A 15,822-nucleotide genomic window follows, 5' to 3' on the forward strand; every position below is an offset into this window, starting at 1 on the left:
TTTTTTTTTCTTTTTTTTTTTTTTTTTTTTTTTTTTTGGTGAACTGGGTTTTGTGCAAAACAAGTTGCTTCTGAGCAACATTTTTCACCCTCAGTGCTGTCAGCTTTTGGAACTGTCCTACACATTGTAGGTGTTTAGTGGGATCCTCCTCATCTCCCCAGGAGGTGTCAGTAGCAAACCCTAGGGTTGTAACCAAGAAACTCCAGATATTACTGGATGTTGTGGGGGATCGCCCTCAGTTTAAGACCACAGCTTTAGAGTGAAATTGAGGAGCAAAAGAGAAGAAAGAGTGGGAGTTCCACACCTTTAGTGTGGTGAGCTCCTTTCTGGGTTTGCTCAAGGCACTGGCCAAGGGGAAGGGGACCCTAGCTCCTGCTGCCACCTGCTTGACACCAGCCAAAGCCTCCTTGCTAACTGTCTTTGGAGCTTTGAGAGCCCCTGTATTGGGTATGTACTGGAGGCTGGAAGCAGCCAGTGCTCTGAGCTTGGCTGGGGCAGTAACTTCTGCTCTTTTCTCCTTTCCTTCCTTCTTCTCCAGGCGAGGGTTCATTATGGGCATCTGGAATTCCCACACATCTGTGGGCAACATCCTGGGCTCCCTGATCGCCGGCCTCTGGGTGAACAGTCAGTGGGGCTTGTCGTTCATTGTGCCTGGCATTATCACCGGTGCCATGGGCATCTTTACCTTCCTCTTCCTCATCGAGTGTGAGTGGACCGCTCCCTCCCCAAAGAACCCTCAAGTGGAAGAGAGCAGCTGGATGTACTGGGGGGTTGTCTGGTCATGGGGTGGGTGCACCAGCTGTGTGACTCTGAACTTCACTTTTGTCATTTGTAAAGAAGGAATATCTATGCTCTAGGATTTCTGAAGGTTCAAGTGAGACAGTGTCCTCACAGTGCTTGGCCTGCAGTGGGTGCTCAGCTAATACCGGATGGGTCTGGGAAGGGTGGGAAAGAGCAGACGTATCTGAAGCACCAGATTGCTTACATCCTGTGCCGATGGCTATGGTCTTCCCCATTCTCTTACAGGCCTGTGAGTTGGGGAGGCCAAGTGATAGCGCCACTTTATCTGAGCTGCAGTAGTTAACAGTCAGTTGTTAGAAAAGCCAGCCTAGAACCCTTGCCTCCTGAGCCCCGGTGCCCAATCCCTTGTGCTGGGAGGCCATGTGGGAGGTGGTAGGCTATTCCCTACCACCAGCTTAAGCCCCATGTGAAGTGAGAGAGAGCCTGGTCTCTTGGGAAGCTTCCTAGAGGTCATTTTTTTTTTTTAGACCCAGAAGATGTGGACTGCACCCCTCCACAGCACCACGTGAGTATGAGCTCTCCCAGCACTGTCCCTGCCCGCCTCCAGTCAGAGGGGGAGGATTGGGAACCCAGAGCAAGAATTAGGCCCTGGGGTTGGGTCCCCAGCAACCTGACAGCCTAGCAGTCCATCCAGCCCTTCCAAGCTGGGAGCCTAAGTCTTTCACCTGGGCCATCCTTTCAACTAGGAGTGGTGGCACATGGGTGTTCCCACAGTGAGGGCTTCTCTCTTCTGCTCAGGGTGGGCTGGATGACAGCCAGGAAAGCCCTCAGGACCCTGGGAACAGTTCCTACTCTCACAGGGAGAGCAGCATGGAGGCTGCAGCCAGCTGCTCCAAGGAGCCCTGCCCTGAGCCTGCCGCCATCAGCTTCCTGGGGGCGCTCAAGATCCCGGTAAGAAGTTTGTGGAACCTAAGGAAGAGAGGGATTTTTCCAGCAGGTGTCAGGAGACAGAGTGCTGGAAGTGCACGGTGGTTTCCCAGGAGAGCTGGCTGCTGGGGGAGGGCAGTGTGGGAGACCTGTCTGGACACAGCAGACGTATTTCCCCTTTTGAGATTGGGTGTGTATTTGAAGTTGCTTTGTATGGGATAATGGACAGTCCTGGGGTGGTGCTGAACTGTCTCTTGGGGCCACTGCTGGCCAGAGGATCTTGGACCCCTTTTATTGTGTTTTCCGTTCTACTCCCCAGGGTGTGATCGAGTTCTCTTTGTGTCTGCTCTTTGCCAAGTTGGTCAGCTACACCTTCCTCTATTGGCTGCCCCTCTATATCTTCAACGTGGGTAAGTCCCAGGGGAAGAAGAGCTGAGAGGCTGGGGTCTCTGAGGAGGCCCAGGCCACTGATTGCCTGGGAGGCAACCCTGACATTGCTGCATATGATTCCAGTACACAGGCAGGATTTCAGCAGAGCCTCTCCTAAAACTGGAGATTTGTTCAGTTATTTGTTTAAATGGGAAGCTCAGCCCTGTGTACCCCCTAGACTCTGACTCCAGCCCTCCCCTGGAGCTGACTTGGGCATTAGTAGCACAAAGCTCTGTTCTGCAGTCCTGTCTTCTCCTCCAGCCTGCATGTAGGAGAAATCCTCTCGGGGCTGTTTGGCTCAAAGGTATGGGGTTGGGGTGCTAGAAAAGGTCTGTGTGAGCACCTCTCCCAGCCCAAGAGAGGCCCGGCAAGTCACCCCACTGTGTTCAGGTGACCACAGGGCTCTTCTGCCACGAGGTTGATGCCTTTATGTTGGAGTCTGCTAGGCTGCACTGGGTGAACTGCCCCACCTCATAGGCTACTTACTCTCTTCTGCCCCTGCCTTTGCCCAAGGCTGTACAGATGAGGAGAGATGACCTCTGTGGTTAAGAAGGATGCTTCACGTCCACCTGGCCTGGGTCTGCGCTTTTCCATAGGTGGGGTGGCTCCATCAAGGAGTGGCCCACTCCATCTTCCCAGCCCCATGAGACTCAGGCTCCACCTCTCACCCGGGACCTCTCACCCAAGGCTGCTCCACTCCCTGCCAACCTTGGGAGGGACAGTGCTGCCCAGCCACTCACGAACTCACTCTAGATAGGAGACACAGCTGGCTCTTGCCCCTCCACTCCACATGAGGGGCCTCTGTCTGTGACAGGGTAGACTGCTAGGATGGCTTCATAGACTGTGATTTTTGTGGCCTTGGTGCTGACTTCAACTAGGAGTCAACCTTCGGGGTGTGGATGCGGTCAATTCTGGACATTCAGCCAGAGAATGAGGTCCTCTTTTTCCTGCAAGTCTCCTCCTGGCTCTGGGCATTAACAAAGACTAAGGTGGCTGGGAGCAGGCCCTAGAGGGGCCTCCTGCTAGGTCAGGAGTGGAGCAGAGAGAGTGCACAGTGGGCTAAAGCTTGGCGAGAGCAGTTGTGCGCCAAGAGAGAGATGGCCCCCCTGGGGCGGGGTTTTCAGGAGCCAGATCCCAGGCTTGCAGGCTGTTCTGAGAGGTCAGCGTCATCCTGTAGGGGAAGCCTGGAGGCCAGAGCAGGCAAATCCTGAAGTGCCAGACTCACAGAAGCCCCAGCCAAGCCCTGCACCCAGCTCCCTCCTCTGAGGTAGTTGGACTGGGTGAGTGCCCTGCAGGATCCTTCCCAGGGCACTCGGGATGTTTGCCTTGAACCGACATTTGTGTCTGATCATATAATTGCGTTTTCCACAGCTCATTTTGGTGCCAAGGAGGCTGGGGACCTGTCTACACTCTTTGATGTTGGTGGCATCATAGGTGAGGCCCTGACCTGCTCTACGCTAGGCTGCCTTCCCTGCTTCTCTGTAGGGTGCAGAAAGAAGGAGTGGGCCCACTGGGCCATGGGCTCCAGAGAAGAAAGGTGTCCTGAGTGTTTTCTTGTTTCTGCTCCTGCCCAACAGGGTGACCCGAAGAAAGATTGCATTTGTGCTTGATTTCCTGTGGGGATCAGTACAGGGGAGGGAGCAACTCTGCTGAGTCTTGGTGGCAGGCCCAGGCCAGGGCTGGGCATTAGTGGAGGGGTGGTGTGGCCCCGTCTGGGGCCATGTGTGAGTGGGTGTGTGTTGCAGGTGGCATCACGGCAGGGCTTGTCTCCGACTACATCAATGGCAGGGCCACCACATGCTGCGTCATGCTGATCTTGGCTGCCCCAGTGGTGCGTATGATCTCAAGGGCACAGCACGAGTCCTGTGAGCCCATGCTTGGCCTCTGTCACTGTGCCTGTCTCTGCATCTGTGCACACAGCTGTCTTGTGTACACACACCCGTGCACAACTATGCACACATCAGGGAGAGAAATGAGAGTCCACAGAGCAGCAGGAGAGTCCTTGAAGGAGACCAGGACTTGAGCTTTTGGAAAGGGATCAGGGACTGACGTGGTGAGAAAAGAAAGACCGGCTGCTAAAGTTCTTGACCACAGAGAGGGAAAAAACTTTCTGTTAGGCATGAGAGAAGGCTTTTTAGGATGAGGGAAACAGATTATGTTTTAGACCTTCCATTCTTGGGACACTTAAAGACTGAGAAGTCTGGGTGTAAGAGGGAGGAGGAAAAAGGCAAAATGGGGTTACAGAGCAGGACAGGGTTGTTCTGGACTCAAGGCTTCAGCCCAGCCAGGGGCACTGAGGTCTAACTCTGCTTCTCTCCCCTTCTCACAGATGTTTCTGTATAATTCCTTGGGCCAGAATGGGATCACTAGCTCCATAGGTAAGAAGACACGTCCTGCAGGTCCACAGGAAAAACATCACCTTGGGGACCCTAGGACATGGGCGTGGGGGCATCAGAGAGGCTGGGAGGGTGGAGGCCTGGGGTGTCACCGCTCTGAGGCTGTGGGTGCCCCTCATCTCTAACTGAACCATCTCTGCTGCTCCCCAGTGATGCTGATTATCTGCGGGGCCCTGGTCAATGGCCCCTATGCACTCATTACCACAGCCGTCTCGGCTGACCTGGTAAGTGAGCCATTCCTGGGGCCCAGGGGCTGCTCTGGGGTCTGCTCAGAGCCTCTGAGTTCAGCTCTTTCCCCTTTCTTGCCCTGCAAGGGCAGGACCCTCACGGTCCTTCAGAACTCACCATGGGCTCCTCTTTCCTCTCAATCTCAAGCTGTAGTTTCTTCCTTCCCCAAGTCAACCTCTTCCTGGGTGCTCAGCTGGGCCCCATACTCTGCTCTCTCTCCAGGGAACTCATGAGAGCCTGAAAGGCAATGCCAAGGCCCTCTCCACCGTCACAGCTATCATCGATGGCACAGGCTCCATAGGTCTGTGAATCTGGGCCTCCCCTTGGGCAGACCTTTCGGTGTGCTGTGTTCTGCGGGCAGGGAAGTTTGGACCCATCTCACCCGGCTGCCCTCCATACAGGTGCGGCCCTGGGCCCCCTACTGGCTGGGCTTATTTCCCCCACTGGCTGGAACAATGTCTTCTACATGCTCATCTCCGCTGACATCCTGGCCTGCTTGGTAAGACTTCTTGGGGTGCACGTAGGGATCCTGGGGGTGCTCTGTCCTGCCATACTGGAACTCTGGAGGTCCAGAGAATTGGGTCTTCTGAAACAATGAGAAAGCCACCTCTTGCTCAGAACCACTTGCTTCTTGGGGTGATCTCCTGTCCAGTGAAACTGCAACCCTTCCTCTGATGCCTGCCCCCTGCCCAGCTGGCCCTGGGAGCCGTGTGCTGGTGCTCATGCTGCCCTGCCTTCTCTTGTGCCTTGGACTCCCCACAGCTCCTCTGCCGGTTGGTGTACAAAGAGATCCTGGCTTGGAAGGCGTCCCTGAGCAGAGGCAGAGGGTGAGTCCACTGGCAGCCGAAGCCCCATCTGTCCCAACCTTACTTCCTTTGGGAACCCCGCCAGGGCTCAGCACCCTTCACCCAGTCTGCGGCTGGTTCACCCCAAACCTCGAGGACTTTGAACCAGCCTTCCCAGTGGGCAGGGTGGACCCCACCCCATCCCAGCCCCACTAACCTGTCCTCTGTTGTCCCATGTGTCTCTGTAGCTCTAGTCTGGCCCTAACCCACCCGCGATAGTATTTTCAAGTCCCATGACTTTTGTGAGTATTTTCTTCAAGTCGGTGACTAATATGCCATTAGAACACGGGCTATATGCAAATCCTCTCTCCTTGATATGATTTTTTCCCCCAACTTTCTCTTTTTTTCTTGGGAGCCAGGTCCAGAGACTCAACCTGGGCAGAGCATGGTACTTGAGAAGGGTCTCTCAGGGGGTCTGAGATGCCATAAAAGCTAGCAGCCTCTCCCCTGAAGGGCACAGGGCTTTGGACACACCCTTAGAAGAGAGGGGCCAAGGTGGGAATCCTTTTCCCACTGAACTCAGGCTGAGCTGCAGGTGACTCCTGAAGTTCAGAAACCAAGTTTTTCTGGTCCCTCTGTCTGGGGTGTGCAGAGAAAAGAAAGCAACTATTGATCAGAGCCTCTGAAACAAAATTTGAATCAAATGCCCATGCCTGGCCTGGTGAGCTGTCTGCCTGGTGTCCCTTGGTGGTGGGTGTGGGGGCAGAGTGGCTGAGGCAGGGGCTGGCCAGAGGCTGAGCTGCTCACTGGTGCTGGTGCTTGGGTGACTCTCCCTGTGGCTTTTCTGGCTCCTTTTGAGCAGGAGCCTTTTACTAATGAGGAGCTGGCTGGAGCCTGGACCTGGATGGGATGGTAAATATGAGAAGAACCCCCTGGGGCAGTGGTGGTGAACCTATGTTACATATGCCACAGTGGGCTCTGAAAGCTCTAAAGGATTTGCCATCACTGCCCTGGCATCATGGTAACCGAGTGGTATCTGAGGAAGTTCTCTGCTTTAAGTATACTGTGAGGAGAAAAACTGAAACCGGGAAGCAAGCCTAAAAGCAGGAAACATTCATTGTGTCTGTCCTGCCTTGTTCTGTCCTAGAGGAGGGGACCAGGCAATCAGACAGCCTTGGTATTTTTTGTTTGTTTGCTTTAGTAGTGCTAAGGATGGAACTCAGGCCCTTGGGCATGCTAGGCAAGCACTCCACTATTAAGCAACACCTTCAGCCCAAGACTGGACAGCTTGGCTTATTTCCTTCAGTTGAGAGATTCTGGGAGGTGAAGAAAAGAAGCAGAAAGGGAAAAGGAGGAATATTTCATGAGTGTTGCTCTCTTCCCAGAATGGAGAGCAGCCTTAGATACTGTAGCTATTCTCAGCCACCTGGAGTCAGGTGCTCTCACTTGCAGACAGGGGCTGGTTCTGATCCTGGCAGACCCAGGTCGGTGGGGCTGGCTTTTCCAGCACCAAGCAGGGCCTCCTCTATGGCAGGACTGTGGAGGCATGCAGGGATTTTTCTGGAACAGAGAGCACTGGGGTGGGGGGATCTGCAGTCCCCGGACAATCCTGGCTCTCAGACCATGGACGCATCCCCAGGTCCTCTGTGTCTTGTGTACAATGGGGATGCTTATCACTCAGTACTTGGCAGAGTTGATCTGAGGCTGACATGAGATGGACTACGTGAAACAGCTTTGTAAAGCTTCACATGTGACATCAATATCTTAAAGTCTTTTGTGTTTTTCTGGTTTATTGGCTTATTTATTGGTTCTTGCCCAAGAGGTAAAAGGGAGACCTAGTTACAAGGAGCAGAGATGAATGGCAGAGCTTATTAAGTTGCATCTCACTTTCTCTTCCATCTTCTCTCTCTTCATTGCAGCTATAAAGAAATATGAGCCTCAGTTGGAACTGAATCGTGGAGGGTCCCCACTGGGTCCCCAAACAGCTCCCCATGGGAAGACAACAGAAACTTCCACTGAGGGGAGAAACAAAGACTCCTGATCTAACCCCAACCAGCCCAGCCCAACCTACAGGGCTGCTAAGGGTGCTGAAGACTGGCCATGGAAAGGGGACTGCCAAGTATGAGGAAACCAAAGACTCAAGGTTCTGAGCCCTGGGGCTGCCAGTACCAGAGCGCATGCTCAGATTCTGAGGCAAAGACAGACGTTCTCTAGGGTCCGAGGTGTGTCTCTCCCCACCCCCAGTTAGATTTTAATCTCTGCAATCAGCCTGTGCCCTAGGGGACATCTCACCCCATTTCAAATGTGCCCAACCTTCCTTTGTCCCTTTGTCAGGAGCCAATCTTCTCTATTTCCTCAAGTTCCACCCTCTTCTTCTATCCTCCCTTTGATCTGTTTATAACTCCCTTTGTGGCTTTGATTAAAGCATTGCGACTGTTCTTCCAGGGCAAGACTAGGGTAGGGCCAGGGGGCACCTAGGGCAGGCACCCGATATCATGGGCTCCCTGGCTCATGCTGTGCCCACCCTGAGAATGAACCTCCCTTGCCTCACCCTGGTCCTTAGGCCCTGACAATGTCTCAGTGGCTGGTGACATCAAGGTCAGTACTGTGGGGACTGACAGGGCTGAGCATGACTGAAAATACCTGTGTGTATATTAACCATTTTGAAAATGAAATCCCAGGGGTTACTGAGGCCTCACTATGTGCCAGTGCTGCTGTAGGAATGAAGGGGACAATGGACAGAGAAAGGACTTTTGCCCTGAGCACTGGGGGCAGAAGAAAAGGGGATGCTGGGTCGGGGATTTAGCTCAGTGGTGCCACTGCCTGCCTTGCAAGCGCAAGGTCCTGAGTTTGATCCCCGGTACCAAAAAAGTTAAGAAAAAAAAAACAAAAAGAAAGGAAATTTTTTTTAAGCGCAAGGACCCGAGTTCAAACCCCGGTACCAAAAAAATTAAAAAAAAAAAAAAAAAAAGAAAGGAAATGGGCATGCTGCCTGGCCCACTGAGCAGCTGCTAATGTGCAGTTGCTTGGAGACACCTGTAGCACCCCTACCAGTGTTCTGATGCACACACTCCCTCCACCCCAAGTCCCAGACTGACACAGCAGGCTGGCTCCTGGCATGTCCACCTGAGCTCTTCAGCTGCCCATCAGCACCATGCAGACTTCTTTTGCCAGCTGAACCTGTGCTCATCATTAGCAGGGCTTGGCATGGCAGCAGCAAGTAGTGTTCATACAGGTGGTTGAGGCAGTGTCCTGGGGCCACCAGATTGGTGTGCAGGGGCCGGTGACCACCAGCATGCTCATGATGCCCATGACTCTTGGAGCACGCAGGGAGTCTAGAGTCCATGCTAGACACAGTCATTGCATTTATTAGGATGCTGCATGGCAGGTGTGATAGCTGAACACACCCGCCTGAGCAGTAAAGTGCAGTGTATGCTGTGTGGTGGTGACAACTCAGTAAGCCTCCTATGCATTATGCTCACTTCAGCTCAGAAAGTAGGAGTCCTCCAGCAACCTCTAAGTCCTCAGAGCCCTCAGGCGGAGAAGCTGTGATGTGTGGCTTCCTGCTCAGCTTTCTGAAGACCAGGAAGAGCTATGACATCATCACTTAGGCCGGACCCATTTGAGGAAACTGTTATTTCCCTAGGCCACTAGATGGCGATACAATCCCGTGGTAAAACCCGCCATGTTCTCTGTTGCTGGCCTGCTTTAAGCATGGAGACAGGAGGGGTTCCCTTGGGCCAACTTTGTTCTATGAAAGTCAAGCTTGAAAGGAGGACTTTTTTGAAGCCTTCTCTTCCTCAGCTTTACTTCTTACTACGTTTACATCTGTTTCCTCAAAAAATGGTAATAACATTCCGTACTTCACAGAATTGCTGTGAAGGGTGGTAAGTATTAAATGCACTCCCTGCCTTGAGGACAAGATAGGGAATATGAAAATGTTAATAAAGAACAGAAGAAATAAAGGTAGTGACTCACGGTGAGAGTGCTGCTACTGTCAGTCCAGCCCTGACGAGATGGACTGGCGGGGATGATCCCAGGAATCTGTGCAAGGCTTAGGCCTTGGATGACTGGCTTGATAAGGCAGTGAGGGAAGTGAAGCGGGGAGTGAGCATGAGACTCGAGACAAAGTGCTCCTACCAGCAGAGAAGGCGGCACTAGAGAGGTGGGAAAGGCATGTGGGAGCGCTAGAGCCCAGCTGAGCGGGGAGGGCAGCCCTGAGCTCCGCCCCTTTGCACTCACCTCCCAGCTCCAGGCTCCCTGCCCCTCAGCTGGGCACTGAGTGTTCAACAGAGGCCTGGTACCTGCCTTCTCTCTGGGCCCTCACACTCACACGGGGCTAATGCAAGAGCATTACATTAATTAGTTATTCATTTAATTTAACTTCACATTTGGTCTCAATTAAGCTTAAAATGTTCTTCCTTATAGATGCTACAATAGCACTTGTAATTAAAAAGCAATAACTCTTTTTGCGTTTCTCCTTTAGAGATCCATTGGGAGGTTGGGCTAGAGTGGGGTGGGGGATACAAGAAGCAATGGAAAGAATGGGAAAGAAGCTTTTGATAAAGCTTCAGTTGGGACTAAGACCTGGATTGAGAAGAAGGAACTCAGGATGGCCTGGGGGTTTGGGGTGGGGGTGGGGAGAGTTGCTGGAGGGAAATAAGAAGTGGATGAAGTAACATGTTGCACCTGAAGTTGTAGGGATAGGGAAATGCTGGGTGGGGGGTGGAAGGAGGTGATCCTTACAGCTGGAAGATGGGGCTGTGCAGTGTATGCATTCTGTGGTAGGTAGCATGTGCCCCTGCTGGGTCAAGATACCACATGCTAATTCCCACCTCCAGTACATATTTACCTTTACCTGGCAAATGAGACTTGGCCAATGTGATTAAGGAAGGATCTTGAGATGGGGAGACTACCTGGCTTGTCAGGGAGACCCGATGGAGCCACAAGGTTCCTTATAAATCACAGAGCAAGGCAGAAGTGTCAGAGGCTGGAAGATGCCACCCCGCACCCACCAGGGAATGCGAGTGACTTCTACATGCTGGAAACGGAAAGGAAGAGGATTCTCCCTTAGAGGCTCCAAGTCTTTTCTTTAGCCCCATAAAGCTCATTTCTAATTTTGATCTCCAGAACTCTAAGATAAATTTGTTGTCCTGAATCACTATAGTGGTTATCCATCACGATAGGAATGGGAAGCTAATACAGTAAACCTAGGAAACAGTCAATTTAGACAGGAAAACAATGAAATCCCCAAAGTTTAAAAACAAATAGGGGGACAGCCATACAGCATGTAAGCACAGAATCCTTTATATCCTTCTGGAAAAGTCTACTACTATAGCTGCTCAATGGTTTGGTGCTTATCAATAAAGGAGGCCAAAGTTTAATAGAACACAGACCTGCCAAAAACATAGGTTTGATCAGTGAAGTCCTCTGAGGTCCCAGTTGTCTTTTAATCGCTTTGCGCCAGACTCTTGCCCAATTCCTAAGATTCTGGAATTTCCACAAGAGTCAGCTGCTTCTCCACAGTGTTTTTATCAAGTAGATTTACATTGCCTGATCCTGATCCCTTCTTGTCCTGTTTCCGTCTTACATAGCAACATAGAGTAATAGAAAGGACTAGATGTGGAGCCAAACTGCCTGACTTCAAATCCTGGCCCCTGCCTCACCCTTGCACAGTGGCCTTGAGGGACCCAGCTCACCAGTCTGTGCTGTGCCCTCTGAAGTGGGGATAGTAAGAGGACCTACTTTGCAGGGCTAATGCGTGATGACAGGAGTTACTGCTTACAGCCTACTTAGAAAAATACCTGGCACATGTTTGCCAAATGTAATAAAAATTGTGTGATTTCAGCATGTGAAGTGCACTTCTTTCTAACTTTTGGGATGTATCTGGAGGATTAAAGGTTGAACTCTATGAACTATAAAATCCTTTCCAATCCTCAGTTTTTATGCTCCTATGAGGATAATCAACACTTTTCCAGGCTCCTTTCCATACGGTTCTGATTCCCACATCTGGAAACTTGTTTCTGTATAACTACAGCCAAATACTTAAAAGGTTTAAGCTAAGGAGTTAAAATGAAATTTATTTGTACAATCATTGTTACTTAGAATTATTTAATGGTACTTTTTTTACCCTTTTGGGTATAAGTTAAGGAAATGAACAGGTATAAATAGCTAAAATACAGCATTAACCAGTGAGAAAACGAGTTGTTTGAAAGCCAAAAATGATGCGTAAACTAAGAAACGAGATGTGAGGGGTCCATCTGGGAGGCTGGGCTAGTGTCACATTTTGAGTGCCACTGCTAACTAGCTATGTAGCTTTTAAAATGTGTTTCCCCCTTTTTCTGTTTTTCCTCTGTAAAATAATGGCAGCAGGTTTCTTTTTATACTGAGAATAAAACACAAACGCTTCAGATGCAGCACCAACGAAATAGTCAATAAAAGAAAAGTTTGTCTTGACAGAACAAGAAAGAGATTCCTTTGTTGGAGTAAAACCACGTTAAAGTAACTGGGATGTCTTTGTCCTGAGATGGAGGTAGGGAGACAGGGAGGACAGGCTGATCCAGTGATTGGCTGGTCCAGCAGGACCACCGCTCTGTGCCAGATAGGTGTGTGACACCGCTGTGTGTCACAGGGGTGCTAGGCACCCCCCAGGACCCCAAAGTCATGCACTTCTTAAATGCCAGATACCCTGCATCAAAAAAGGAACATTCGTATTCTATTTTTATAAATGAGAAATTTAAGGAATTTATCAAGCAATTGCCAAGTCCTTTGCTGGCTTGAGAAACTTCACATAACACAGAGCACCACCTAAAGGATCAAACAAACATCTCTATTTGGGGGAAGGGAGAAGCGGGTGGTGAGGTGGTGTTCTTTTAATTTAGCTTGATGGGAGACAAGTTTGCAAAGCCTGGAGCCTGGATTTACTCTCCCTCCCAAACTTCTAAACAGCAGGGATCTACCAGTCTCTGGAGAGGGAAGAGAACAGCATGACCTACACTGAGTCCAAGTGACCATTGAATGGTCAGGGAAACATTGAGATGATTTCTATTTCGAGGGGGGCTGCAAGCCCTGTCTCCAGGAAGACCATGACATGTGGCACCATCTCAGACTGTATACTGACTGTATATGCATCCCGTGCTCAAGTCTCTGAAATGCACTGAGCTCTCTCAGTCCTCCACTTCACGCACCAACCCAATGGGGGTTTTGTTCCAGGGCCTCGCATGATTTTCTGGAGATGCAGGAAAAAATAACCTATCATCCATTTTACTGCAGCTGGTAATTACAGACCCGGAACTACAGAAGGCAGGCCTAGTTGAAATACACTGTACAAAGTATATTTTTTTCCTCAAAGCCAGCCTTATATCAGTCAGTCACATCAGGTTTAAAAATTGCAGCATTGGTAGTGTTATTTGAGAAGGAGTTTAGTTTTTCCAACTTTAACACATTTTTCTCCATGTAAATACTCACCTCTCTACTATAAATCAATAGCTGGGCACCTTTTTTGGAGGAATAAGGGCTTTCCCAGAGTTGCTTTTTCAGCAAGTGTCGTGGGAGAAGGTGCAATGATCACTTGCGCTTGTTAGAAGGCAGGCAGCATCCCACTGTGGCAGGCCCCACATTTGTGCACAGGTGGACATCCGGAAGCTTCAGTGTTCATGTCAGAGGGGTGCCAGAGACCGTGAGCCCCAGTCTGCCCTGTTTTCCCTTCTTTCTCATGCGATAAGCATGGAGGGGTGTTCCTTGGCCAGATTATGAAACAATTTCCTTTCTTAATCTCCTCTAGGCCATAATTGTAAGTGAAATAAATCAGACACACGAATTTAAATATCAGATTCTCTGGTGTGAGAAACCCAAGAGGTAAATAAGGAGCAAAGGGAGGATAAATATTGGGAAGTAGGAAGAACATATTCAAAAGGGAAGAAGAGCAAGGGAACAAGGAGGGAAAAGGAAAAGGGGATTAAAAAAAGATTGGAAGGATACAAAGGGAAAAGATTTTGTAAATGGGGAGGTGAACGGGAAAAAAAGAATTAAGACCTATTATATATAGGTAGAAATTCCCTATGATCGCGACTGTCATGTACGGCAAATGTGTGCTGATAAAAACATAAATTTTTTTTAAACTGGAAAAAATGATTTCCTTTAAGGCTTTCTGAAGAAAGCTTTCTCTGCAAAGCTTTCCCAAACGAAGGAGATGAAGGAGATGTTTTAAGTGGAGTGACAACTCCACCTGACACCAGCCCAGAACTCTTGCTAGACAGCAGCTCTTGCCTGACATTTAGGGCTGAGCCCCTCAAGGGAGACAGGACTGGGGAACCTCCCTACCCTAACAACAGGATTCAGGCCAGAAAGCATGGAGAAGTGGCCTTAATCTCCCTGAAGCTTTCAAAATTCTACAGAGCTTAGTGGGTGTGATGGTTGACTGATTTGAGTAAATAATGCCCAACTAAACTGGCTCAGCATAGTCGGGTGTGGAAGACCCACCCTAGGGAAGATCATTGCCAGAATGCTTTTAAAAGGGAACTGAAGAAGGAAGGTTAGCTTCTGTTTCCTTTGGAAGAGCTCCAGTTTTAGCTTTCACCTTGGACATTGTCTCCTGGCTTTCAGTGCAGATCCTTCAGCCTCCTGATACGGACTCACACGGGACACTATACAGAGCTCCAGACTGGACCACAGCCCATCCATTTAATGACAAACTTCATGGAGTCTGGGAGATTAGACAGGTATCAGAATCTAATGTCGAGAATGTACATTCTCAACTAGCTCGGAGAAAGCATTAAAAGATAAAAAGAGATCACAACCCCCAAAAAACTCATCTGGTAATTAAATGAGGCACACAGAGACCACAGATCCTAGAAGAAAAAGGATCCAGAGATTTATGGCAGACACCCACCATTTATAAACCTCCCCTCTAATTCCCAAACAACCTTCAAATGTAAGATTGCTAGCTTCAGAAAGCTGTGGCTAAAAGTGTGATGTGAAAGTTAGCTGTTGAGTGTTGTTTATTGCTTTATTAGCGAAGAGGAAAGTGACTCCTGTTACCTTTATAGAGTTCTGTGGAATTATACGCAGACTGGTTGATAACATCTAAATAAGCCTTCCACATTATGCATGAAAATAACTTTTGCATTTAAGTACCTTTCCTTTCTAAGTGAGTCCAACCTCATAATTAGAAATCTCACACATACCTGTAATCCCAGCAGTTGAGAGGCTGAAGTGGGAGGATGGGAAGTTCAAGTCCTACCTGAACAACTCAGCAAGCCCTGTCTCATAAAAAAAGTCTGGGGCTGTAGCTCAGTGTGAAGACCCTGGGTTTATTCCACGGTACAAAAAAAAATTTTTTTTTTTCACACTCTTACCAAAAAGGCCCAGATTCTTCTACTAGACAGCAGAAGCCAAAGTCCTCCAAAATCCACTTACTAGTAACTACTGAAAATCTGCTGTAAGCAGATGACTATTTCCCTTTCCAAACTGACAAAATTCCCAAAGTACAGACAGCAAGAAGACAACAATCAGATGAGACTATGTCCCACAGGAACAATTTCGCAACCCTGTTTCTAGAGTCCAGGACTCAAGACAGTTATCTCAGTGAGGACTGACTCTCCTTCTGCTCTTAAAACACGAAGGCTGTAAAAACAAGGCTCCGCAGAGTGACTTTCTGCTCATCAATGGCAGCCACATGAAGCACAGGAGGCCAGGATCTCTGCTTCCTGGACAGTGCTCAGGGGGACCGCAGTGGTTTGGCGTAGACCGGCTCCAGGACATGGTGAGTTAGAACTAAGAAGAGGCTCCCGAGGAAGACAGCGCTGAGGAAAGCCAGCAGGACATAGCGCCCAATGAAAAAGGCATCCACAATCTGGGGAAAGAAAGCATTAAGATGAAATCCCTTCCACATCAGCGTCTGGGCTGTATTAATCTGAAACCTATGATGAATGCACTGAGATTCTGTTCATTCACATGTGGAACTTCCAGTAACATCCTGTCATAAGCTTCCTCTGCAAGTTCTTAAGAATGGTTTTTTTCCTCAACTCCTTGAGTAGGAGATACAAAGGATTACTAAATGCAGGGAAGGAATAACTCAATTTAGGAGGTTTATAAATGCTTCGAAATTTCTGCATGAATTCCTTCATGTTCTGCAATCAGTTACCTGAAAGCGTTAACAGGTAGCTTACTTAGTCCTAGGAAGGCTCATAAATATACATTAAAATATAATAATATATTGGGCTGGGGATTTAGCTCAGCGGTTTGGTGGCCTGCCTTGCAAGCACAAAGACCCAAGTTCAATCCCCAGTACAAAAAAAAAAACAAAACAAATATAT

At 49.4% G+C, this 15,822-nt stretch overlaps 2 protein-coding genes across 3 annotated transcripts in view; one reads left to right on the forward strand and one right to left on the reverse strand.

The window, feature by feature from the left end:
* Slc37a2 (solute carrier family 37 member 2) overlaps positions 1 to 8,359 on the forward strand; it is a 25,201-nt gene extending 16,842 nt beyond the window's left edge. Inside the window, exons 8-19 of the mRNA XM_010628733.3 lie at positions 539 to 705; positions 1,269 to 1,306; positions 1,540 to 1,692; positions 1,988 to 2,078; positions 3,469 to 3,531; positions 3,843 to 3,928; positions 4,427 to 4,475; positions 4,644 to 4,717; positions 4,944 to 5,022; positions 5,123 to 5,220; positions 5,484 to 5,548; positions 7,426 to 8,359. Of these exons, the coding sequence (XP_010627035.2) occupies positions 539 to 705; positions 1,269 to 1,306; positions 1,540 to 1,692; positions 1,988 to 2,078; positions 3,469 to 3,531; positions 3,843 to 3,928; positions 4,427 to 4,475; positions 4,644 to 4,717; positions 4,944 to 5,022; positions 5,123 to 5,220; positions 5,484 to 5,548; positions 7,426 to 7,441 (979 nt within the window). The 3' untranslated portion in view covers positions 7,442 to 8,359. The remainder of the gene's footprint in view (positions 1 to 538; positions 706 to 1,268; positions 1,307 to 1,539; positions 1,693 to 1,987; positions 2,079 to 3,468; positions 3,532 to 3,842; positions 3,929 to 4,426; positions 4,476 to 4,643; positions 4,718 to 4,943; positions 5,023 to 5,122; positions 5,221 to 5,483; positions 5,549 to 7,425) is intronic.
* A 5,136-nt stretch (positions 8,360 to 13,495) lies between these two features.
* Tmem218 (transmembrane protein 218) overlaps positions 13,496 to 15,822 on the reverse strand; it is a 27,757-nt gene continuing 25,430 nt past the window's right edge. For both annotated transcript variants that reach the window (XM_010628696.3, XM_010628697.2), the window contains exon 5: positions 13,496 to 15,359. In XM_010628696.3, coding sequence (XP_010626998.1) covers positions 15,225 to 15,359 — 135 coding nt within the window. In that variant the 3' untranslated portion in view covers positions 13,496 to 15,224. The remainder of the gene's footprint in view (positions 15,360 to 15,822) is intronic.

The sequence above is a fragment of the Fukomys damarensis genome, unplaced genomic scaffold (genome assembly GCF_012274545.1).
Source record: "Fukomys damarensis isolate Sample0158 unplaced genomic scaffold, DMR_v1.0_HiC HiC_scaffold_16, whole genome shotgun sequence".
Taxonomy (NCBI): Eukaryota; Metazoa; Chordata; class Mammalia; order Rodentia; family Bathyergidae; genus Fukomys; species Fukomys damarensis.